Raw genomic sequence first — 9,348 nt, 5'->3', positions numbered from 1 at the left:
TGTTCGACACGTGGATTTGCGGTTTGTGTTATGATTGGCTCATAGTGAACCTTTAATACTTACATGGACCAATCAAATCAATCCACATCCCGACACTACTAATTCAAGAATGACCACCTATTTAATTTTAGCTGTCCTTACGTTTTGCCGGTATACAAAACATACCCAATTAAATACTGTTATCATTAGTAATATTGCAGGTTTTTTCACGATAAAGTAATCAGTTTGGCCAAACGTAAATAAACCCCACAAGCACTCACTGATAATTAATATTTATTTTATGAAGCTATAAGCACTCAGGCTAACATGATGACACTCTGGGGTCCTTGATTTTTTTCCCCCAGCTGGATTTGTTTTACATCTAAATATAAATTATTACTCGATGAAAATACGAATTGCTACTGCATTGATGGTTTGCGTATTCTGTCTTTTTCTGTTGCACATTATTTAATTTCATAAACTGAATATTACTAAGATTAATCAAGGTATAAACAACAAAAATGTCGTGATAGTTAGCCGCTGACAGTCTGATTATAAAAACTGACTGTTAAAGCTTTGGTAACTAACAGCCACGGTGCGGTTGCAGAAATACCAGTAAAACTTTTATCCGCGGGATTAAATAGAAATCTAACAGCAGCATTTCCGGGTCTTCCCAGCGGTTATAGTGGAGCGGGACGCCGGTATAAGGGGAGTTGAGAGTGGAGCGGTGTCGGTGAACCTGCCCGGGCTAGTGGAGAGCAGCATGGCTGCGGGAAAGGGAGCGGGGAAGCCGGTCTCGTTGTGGGACAATATGCGGATACGCTTCATCGTTTGCTTTCTTGGAGTCTTCGTGTGTTATTTTTATTACGGAATACTGCAGGAAACAATGTAAGTAGCTAACAGTTAGCTGTCTGTTTGGTGAACTAACACTGTTGTTTTGTCTTGTACAGAGTGTATTTCGATGACTCATTTGTACCTGGTGTATTACATTTTGCTAATGATTGAAACTGTTATTAATTAGCCTTCTGGGGTTTAAGCCTTGGACTTTAAAAAGGTTCAAATCTCGGAAAACCCCTATCCTCTTGAAATGTTTCTAACGTTTAATACTCGATACATTAGACAAAAAAAAAAAAAAGCTCTCTCTTCTATGGACCCAATAACTATTCCTTGGGGTCATTTTTAATTTTATTTTTGGATAACTTTTACTGCCTTGATTCAAATAGCATAAAATGTGGTCAGGTTGTGTAATTAATGTGTCTCTTAAAGTTTCTTACATGTTATTTAAACTGAATCCAGAAATCTGTCATTTCATCATTTTTTGTGGTATTGGTCACCTTTGAAAATTAGTCTTTATTTTTATTTATTCCCTGGTTTCTGTCCCAGGGAATGACATACTTTCATGGGATGGTTAATTCAAACTTATGAAAACATTTCTTAGGTATGAATACTTTTGCATTGAATGTCTTTTTGTGCCTGTAACTGGTCGTGTGTATTGTCCAAAGTGTTAGCATATTTTCATTTAGACACCAGTAGTTGTCTTTGTGTGGAAATGAATCCACCACATTTTACATGAGCATAATCACCTTTTCTGTCTTTTCAACAAATCTTTGTTCAGGTGGAATTAATTGCTTATTAAATTAAAATTGACCCAATCAAACCACTTTACAGGCAGAAATTATTGCTAATCCATCCAGATTTTATACCACAGATTGCTTGTTGGCAGCGTATTTCTGTAGTTAAACAGATTTGGAGGGAAAACTTTTCAATATTTTTCTTACAGTTAATTAAAGCATCAAGTTGTAAAATCTTGGAGTAGTTTTCTAGGGAGAATATGGAAAACAGTAGGACCTCAGGTTCTATACACAGCAAGGCCTTTCACAGGTGGCATGCTACCCATGAAAGGACTGCAGATCATACCTGGTTTCAGATAATTACCAGTGTTTGTAGTCAATGTTTTTAGACACTGCTAACATCACTATTTCCTAACAATGTCATTCTTTGCCATGATTACAATCTAAAACCTGCCTGATGGCTGGTAAAATGTATTTTTAATGAAAAATGGCTTCATAATGAAAATACTCCCTTAGCTCATGCTCGTGCATGTCAACGACTGCAGTTGCAGTTTTCTAATTGTTATTTGGCAGTCTGTTCTTCAGTCCTGTTTGTCTGACTCTTGCAGCACCCGAGGTAACTACAGTGGGGAGAAGTTTACTTTTGCACAGACTTTGGTCTTTATCCAGTGCATCATCAATGGTATTTTTGCAAAGCTGTGTAAGTATTCTGTCAAGTTGCAGATTTTACGCCAAAAACATTTCAGTGAAAAACAAAAGTCAATAATTTAATCTTAAAAGTTTGATCACAAGCCTATTTTTTTTTCAGTTTTTGTACAATGTAAATAAGTTTGTTTCTAAAATGTTTTGTATCTGTTTTTAAACAGTGATCCAGTGTTTTGAAAGCTCCAAAGTGGATCACACCAAGAGCTGGCTCTATGGCCTGTGTTCCCTCTCCTATCTTGGAGCAATGGTTTCCAGTAACTCTGCCCTTCAGTATGTCAACTACCCCACACAGGTGAGTTTTCTCCATTAAAATGTACTTGAGTTAGGAACTTACTTTAACTGGTCTGGATTTGTATATTAGCTGTGTTCTCAGATATCCTAAAGCAGTTTTTTTGTTGTTATAGGTGTTGGGGAAATCCTGCAAGCCCATCCCAGGTATTTTGGAATTTGTTACATATAAAATGCATAACAGACAAGGTGTGCTGTGCAACTTAAAGCTTGAAGATTAGTATGCAGTTGCATGTATGTTTTATTAAAGTAAGTGATTTCTGTATGCAGTAACGGATGCTTGAATATGTGTGGTTATATCGTAGATGGTACCATATATATGCAGGAAAAAACTGGTTGCAAAACACGTAGGTGTTCTGCAGAGTAGGTGTATCAGCAGCTAATTAGTGGTTCTGTAAAACTCAAGTTTTAAGATACTTTGGGATGGTTTTTCAGTATTACCTAGGGTGTAAACCTCTAAATGTAATAATATGGTGTTTTAAAAACTTAAAGGAACATAATCATCATCAAAGTAGAAGGATTTACATCTTTTTAAGTTTAAATTCTCAATCAATACATTTTTGATGGACTCTATAGTGCTACGTACAGTTGCAATCAGAAGCTTACTCCTGCAGTATTCTTTGTGTTTGAGCTTCAAAATTTGTAGGTTTTAAAGATGTATTTGTTCTGTTCTTTTTCCAGAGACTAATTGTCTAACATACAGCTGTATTGATTTAGTTTATTGTGTCTTTTCTAATCCAACACAGGGTCAAATATGTTGATACATTTAACCAAGATTCTAATAATTGGCAATGAATGTTCCTAAATGACTTTAAGCTTGACAAAGCTGAGGACAATTATCTTCTGCTTTGTGATCATAATTGCCACTAGTAGTTTGTCTTTGTAAGCATAAAAAAGATTTGTTTACTAGGACTTATTGGATTGACCAAAACTCTAGAATAATGTGGGAATCCAAACAGCACAGTGAAGATCTGAGAAGGAGACTTTTAGTTTTACACAGGTTGAGACAATCTTTTTTTAGGAATTCCCAGGCACCTGCAGATGAACTGTCCTAGTCGGGACCCAGGAAATTAGTATGTCCAGACTTAACCCCATATTCAACCCCTAGGGAAAATTTGACTATGGCTAAAAGCCCGGTCTGTGCCAAGAAACTAACCAATTTAAATGAGCCCTACCAGTTCCAAAGAAGATGGGTGAAAGTCGGCCAGGAGTTGCTAAAGAGCATTTAACCAGATATTTATGGAGCTTAACACAATTATGTGATTATGTAGAGTTTTGAATCAGTGCGGATCAGTGAAAACCAACAATAAATTAAAACGTTTTGTTTTTAAACACCATTTCAGTCCAACGTTGTATATTTATTACACCCTGGAGAAAGATCGGTTGAAATTAATCAAGACTGAAATTTCTGGGATTCATGGAGTTAGGAGCATTTGTAAACCTTTGCTTAAAAACAATATACTGCACAATGCAACATACAGTTTTATTTAAACACACTTCACACTGGGCCAAATGTTTTACTGTCAGGGTCCAAGGCCGAGGGTTGTGTCTAGGGTCAAAGTGACAATCTTTCTTGTGTCTTCTTTTTTTTTTGAAGTGATGATCCTCGGTGTAACAATACTAAGGAAGAGATATTCACTGGCGAAGTACCTTTGTGTGCTGCTGATTGTTGGTGGTGTAGCTTTGTTTCTCTACAAACCCAACAAGGCCTCTGCTGTTGCAGATGACCACATTTTTGGCTTCGGAGAGATTCTTCTTGTGAGTAAACATACTGATTGCAACGTCTATCTGAGTCTGTGGTTGTCACTCATTTACATGTTACTCATCATGCTTGTCTTGCACGGTCATAGTTGGTGTCTTTGACATTGGATGGACTCACAGGTGTTGCCCAGGACCACATGAGGGGGCGCTTCCAGGCTAGTGCCAACCACATGATGCTGAACATCAACATGTGGTCCACCCTGATACTGGGACTGGGTGAGTAAGTGGCGCTGTCTGCCAAACGCACATGAAGTTGAATATTCGCCACTGAGTGCCAGGAGCATTTTCACAGATTTTTATTATCCTTCCTGCTGTCAGGGAGCAGACATTAATGAGCAGAATCACCTTGTTGTTGTTCAGCACTGCCAACATACTGCAGACAAAACGCTGACACTGGTTCATTTAATGTGTGTGTATATATAGAAAGTTTGATTCTAAAAGCTTCAAGTTATTAACACTTTTTAATGAGCCTATTTATAAGTTCTTGCCACTGATAAAAGTTTAAGGATCCAAATAAAGTCAACCTTTATTTTTTTATTAACATTCTGGGTTTCATACCATCGGACTCTGTCTATCACTTTATAACATTTTGCTGTGAACAGCTAATCTTTGCAATTAATTTTTCTATCGTGCTGTTTTCTTGATAGATATCAATATGTATTCCTGCATAAACTACTCAATGAGCTTCTGCTTTGATGCTGCAGAAAATGGCAATTTATATAAACAAAAACCGAACCCAAACTAGCTTCATTTACAGCATAAAATGTGAACTGAATTTTCTCAGGAGCCAGAACTAATTAACTCAGTCCAGTCATAGGGTCGAGTGTTATCTTTACAGATAAGAAATCCTGAACATCAAAGCCCTCGGTTCTGTAGGGAAATTACTGTAATATATTTTCCGAGAGAAGACTCATAAAACAAACTTTAAGTAATGATGGGCTTTTTTAGGTCTGGCACTAACGAGCTGGAAGATAAGAATCAAAAGGTCAAAGCCAATTTGAGAAATGTATGTCTCGGTTAAACCGTCGCATGGCAGATGTCTCGAGAATGTTCCTTTAATGTTAAAACCTTTGCTAAAAATGCACGACTCTCACTGTCAATTAAAGCAGTAGATATTGCTGCTGATGAAATCTGCCTGCATTCAAGCTGTTAGCAGAATAATCAATAGAGGAAGTTCATCCCTGCGTTTATCCTGCTGCACTTTCTGTTTGGTGAGCGCTACTTGCACTACGCTCAGACAGTTACAGGACCGGCTTAAACGTCACCAGAACAAAAGTTGCGGAAACACGTGCTGTTAGAACAGAACAGTCAGCTTTTTCTTTTAGGAGAATAAATGAGTAAAAAGTATCTAAACAGCAGTGATTATAAGAGTGACTTGGATTCTGTAAATGTTAAACTTTTTACCTCAGTAATCACCCCCTTATAGCATGCAGACATTCTTCATGAAAGGGTTAAAACGGTGACATTCTTTTAAATCCTTGCAGCTGCAATTTATAAAGTGATACATATTCCTAATTTAAAAAAAAAAGCATTTGCTTTTAAAGGAGACGTTCTTTCTTGCAAATCAGATCGTCTAAAGCAATGTTTCTCCAAATGTTTTAGGTTTTCCTTTGACGTTTGGCTTCTCTTTCATTTATTTTAGACCAGTACTGGATCGTTTTCAGAGGAGTATGTTTGTTAAGACTCTTAATGATTGACTATTTGAGGCATGAAAAACTGAAGGAATAAACTAGTGTTGTTTTCACATGTAACTAACTAAGGATTAAATAGGGAATGAATAAAAATAGATTTTTTCCAGACTTTAATTTCTATCCAACCGTGTCCGTCCGTCCAGTTTCCGCAGATTCCAGGTCTGAAGCTTGACAACTGTGGAAATATTCACATTACATTCCTATTGAACTTTTGTATTTATACTTTAAGCATTGGGTTAAAATCGACTGAGAAGTCTGGAAGTTTAGTGCAACTTTGCTTATTAGCAGCCTGTCCCAAAGACATTTATTGAGTCCATTTCTGGCTCAGGTTTTCAAAAATCCTGAAGATGAATCAGTTTAACTGAGAAATTACTTTTAAACAGTAAGAAGCTGTTTCCCAAAGAGCTGTTAGCTTGGCTTACTAGATATGATTAACTGAAGGATCTCTCTCATATATAAAAACAAAGGCACAAAATGAGTGTGATGCACTCTTTTATTATAAAATATGCTTTGTCAATGCTGGTTAGTGTGCAATAAATAATTATACAGCCCCCAAAATGCACAGACTCATCACACCCGCTCACAAGCACGCATCTCCCCGTCTTTATGGTATCAAGCCACTTGGGGGTGCTGTTACCTTAGGGCAGCCAGAATGATTTTCCTGAGAATATTTTTAGATGAAACTGTGACCATGTATTCAATGACAATTGGTTCTTAAATGGCATTGATGTCGTGTTCGCCTCTACCCTCAGTCGTCTTGTGGACAGGAGAAGTGTGGAGTTTCCTGAGTTTTGCAGAACGTCACCCCAGCATATTCTACAATATTCTTCTGTTTGGACTGACGAGTGCTTTAGGCCAGGTGGGTTGACTGTGGGGAGGGAGGACTGCTGGGAATATTTTATTCAAGATGTTTTAAAGAATAAAACAGTCTAATGCTTAAAAATATCCCTCCATGTCGCTTGCTGCAGACTTTTATCTTCATGACTGTGGTGTACTTTGGGCCTCTGACCTGCTCCATCGTCACCACCACAAGGAAGTTCTTCACCATCCTTGGTTCCGTTATTTTATTTGGAAACGTCATGACTTATATGCAGTGGAGTGGCACCATCCTAGTGTTCCTCGGTAAGAGTCAATTGCTTTAGTTATTTCATTTGATCCATTGTAGGAAGACTTGTCACATACACTAAAAGTACATTTTAGTTTTAATCAAGTGCTTAAGTACTGTGTTGTCTTTGCTCATCAGTACAATCTTTGCCTGTCTTGCTTTTAGGTCTTGGATTGGATGCTAAATTTGGCAAATCTCCCAAGAAGCACTAAAGTACCTGAAGCATAAAAGAGCAGCAAGGAAAGCATAAAAGGAAATGAAAACGGACTGTAACCAGTGTAATATTTTCAGATATCTTATACAGAAGTAACTGTATGTGCTGTTTTAAATATGGTCGGATATTTAAATGAGTCGTCATAGTTTGCAGCTCTTCATAAATTCAAGAGACATGTCCTGTGATGGATGCAGCCCAGAATCAATTATGATAAGCTGCAACGTCTAAAAAATATGTGCTCAGATGGACAAAGAAAATGAAACCAGCTAACTCTTGTTAAATACATGCTGAACTCAATTAGGCCTCAGAAATACATTTCCAGCATTGAACCATACATTGGCAACATTTTGCTTTACAGATTAAGGCTTGAATATGTGTATATATCAAAAGAAGTTTACTTCTTGGAAAACATCCAAATATTCAAAAAAAAAAAAACCTCGTATGTAGCTTGATGTTGTGTAAAATATAACTGTTAAAGTTTTTGTTTTATACAAGATGAAAATAACTCACCATAAAAGGGAAATTGTTTTAATGAACTGTGTTTTTCTTTCTCTATCGAGAGAATCTTAGTGTGACATAAACCTTAACATTGAGATCCCAGTTGTTTGTTGGTCATGTCAGGACATTGATCTAAAAAGTTTTAACATTACGCAATTGAAAGATGCATTATCAGTGTGAAAAAGGACTTCATCATATCACTATATATACCTCATACCCACAGTCAACCACGGTCAGTACTTTCTGGAATCATGTCCTTTGGACCAATGAGATATGTAAATGTAATGCAGAAAACCAAACATTTCAATCCTGTAAGACTCACAAAGGGAAAACACAAAGAAAGGCTATTAGGAGTTTATTTTTATATATATTTATTTGGCGCTCAGACCCCGGGGGAAGACCTGAACGCTGCGAATGATGAGGGCTTATATTAGAATTTTTAGGATTAAATTAGAGATTTCTTCCCCCCGGGATTCGACTGGTGGTGGAGGCCTGAAGGATCGGGTTGTGAGTCCAGAAGAAGGAGATGGGGGGGGGAGGTGGGTCAAAGCTCAGCGGAAGAGCGAGAGAATCTTGCCGATGAGGATCTTTAAAGCGAAGCCTTGGAGATGATTGGCTGAAGAGAAGGTGTGGACTTGATGCTGATTAGATGGGTGGAGACGCATGGAGGAGCCATTGGACCGGCTGAGGTAGGAAGGAGTCTTACGGATTGAATTTTTGTCAAAACTTCATATTAGCACAAATGACTTATGCCAACTTAAAAAATGATAGTAGAGGGCAGATGATTTGGACTAGTTTTTCAGCCTCAAGAACTGCACCTATTTGTCATTGGGTTAATCATTAATCTTCTCAAAACCAATGTATTAATTTCCCTGACGGGTGGGGCTGAAGAGAGGAATACAGAACTAAATGAACTGAAGCCATATTGGAAAGAAGGGTGGGCCAAAGTTTCTTTGGAAGAAGTACTGAACGAAATGACAGCATTGTGAAGATGTCAGCTGTGTGAATTTACTGTAGTCTCAAGCATTCGCCAGGCCTTGTTTTATGCTCAACTTGTCCATTACAAGCCATGCTTTACAGCAGATGTTCTCAAACATTTTATAACAGGTATCACAATAAATGGCGATTTTGTCCTAGTATGACATCACCTACTGACATTTTAAAACTAATGCAACAAGATTTAAATTGTTCTGTTATGGCATTAACAAAAACAAAAGAAACCATTCTTATCCATTGGCATTGCCTGATTCATGGATGCAGTTTGAGTTTGTATTAACTTTCTGCTCAAAAATGGAGTTTCAATCTTGAACTATTAAATGGATCCTTTTAACTCAGATTTCCAAGAAAATGTTGGAGGTTTTTATTTTTTCTTTATACCCATTCCAAACTTCAGTGGCGTGCACAGACATTTTGGGGGGCAGGTGCTCAAGTGGAAAAAAAGGGCACCTTGTGCGGCACATGGAGCTGTCAGCTGCCCTTATAGTGTGAGATTTATTACAGGCACCGCATGAACATAATTTATATGTATTACTAAGC

At 37.5% G+C, this 9,348-nt stretch overlaps 1 protein-coding gene across 1 annotated transcript; it reads left to right on the top strand.

The window, feature by feature from the left end:
- Nucleotides 1–350: 350 nt before the first annotated feature.
- LOC124863956 (solute carrier family 35 member B1-like) lies at nt 351–7,846 on the top strand. The gene is made up of 9 exons (XM_047358536.1): nt 351–867; nt 2,159–2,250; nt 2,417–2,547; nt 2,660–2,690; nt 4,141–4,301; nt 4,394–4,520; nt 6,748–6,854; nt 6,964–7,117; nt 7,266–7,846. Exons 1-9 carry the CDS (start codon nt 743–745, stop codon nt 7,310–7,312), a joined length of 975 nt encoding a protein of 324 aa, XP_047214492.1. The 5' UTR covers nt 351–742; the 3' UTR covers nt 7,313–7,846.
- Nucleotides 7,847–9,348: the final 1,502 nt, after the last annotated feature.

Source organism: Girardinichthys multiradiatus, chromosome Y (assembly GCF_021462225.1).
Source record: "Girardinichthys multiradiatus isolate DD_20200921_A chromosome Y, DD_fGirMul_XY1, whole genome shotgun sequence".
NCBI lineage: Eukaryota > Metazoa > Chordata > Actinopteri > Cyprinodontiformes > Goodeidae > Girardinichthys > Girardinichthys multiradiatus.
This window is presented reverse-complemented; position numbering and strand designations above follow the sequence as displayed.

What these genes read in the sequence shown, in the direction of transcription:
- LOC124863956 (XM_047358536.1), top strand. Translation starts at nt 743, where the DNA reads ATGGCTGCGGGAAAGGGAGCGGGGAAGCCGGTCTCGTTGTGGGACAAT. An exon ending in ATGTCAACTACCCCACACAG is followed by an intron (nt 2,548 to 2,659) that starts GTGAGTTTTCTC and finishes TTGTTGTTATAG; the next exon opens with GTGTTGGGGAAATCCTGCAA. An exon ending in GCTTCGGAGAGATTCTTCTT is followed by an intron (nt 4,302 to 4,393) that starts GTGAGTAAACAT and finishes GCACGGTCATAG; the next exon opens with TTGGTGTCTTTGACATTGGA.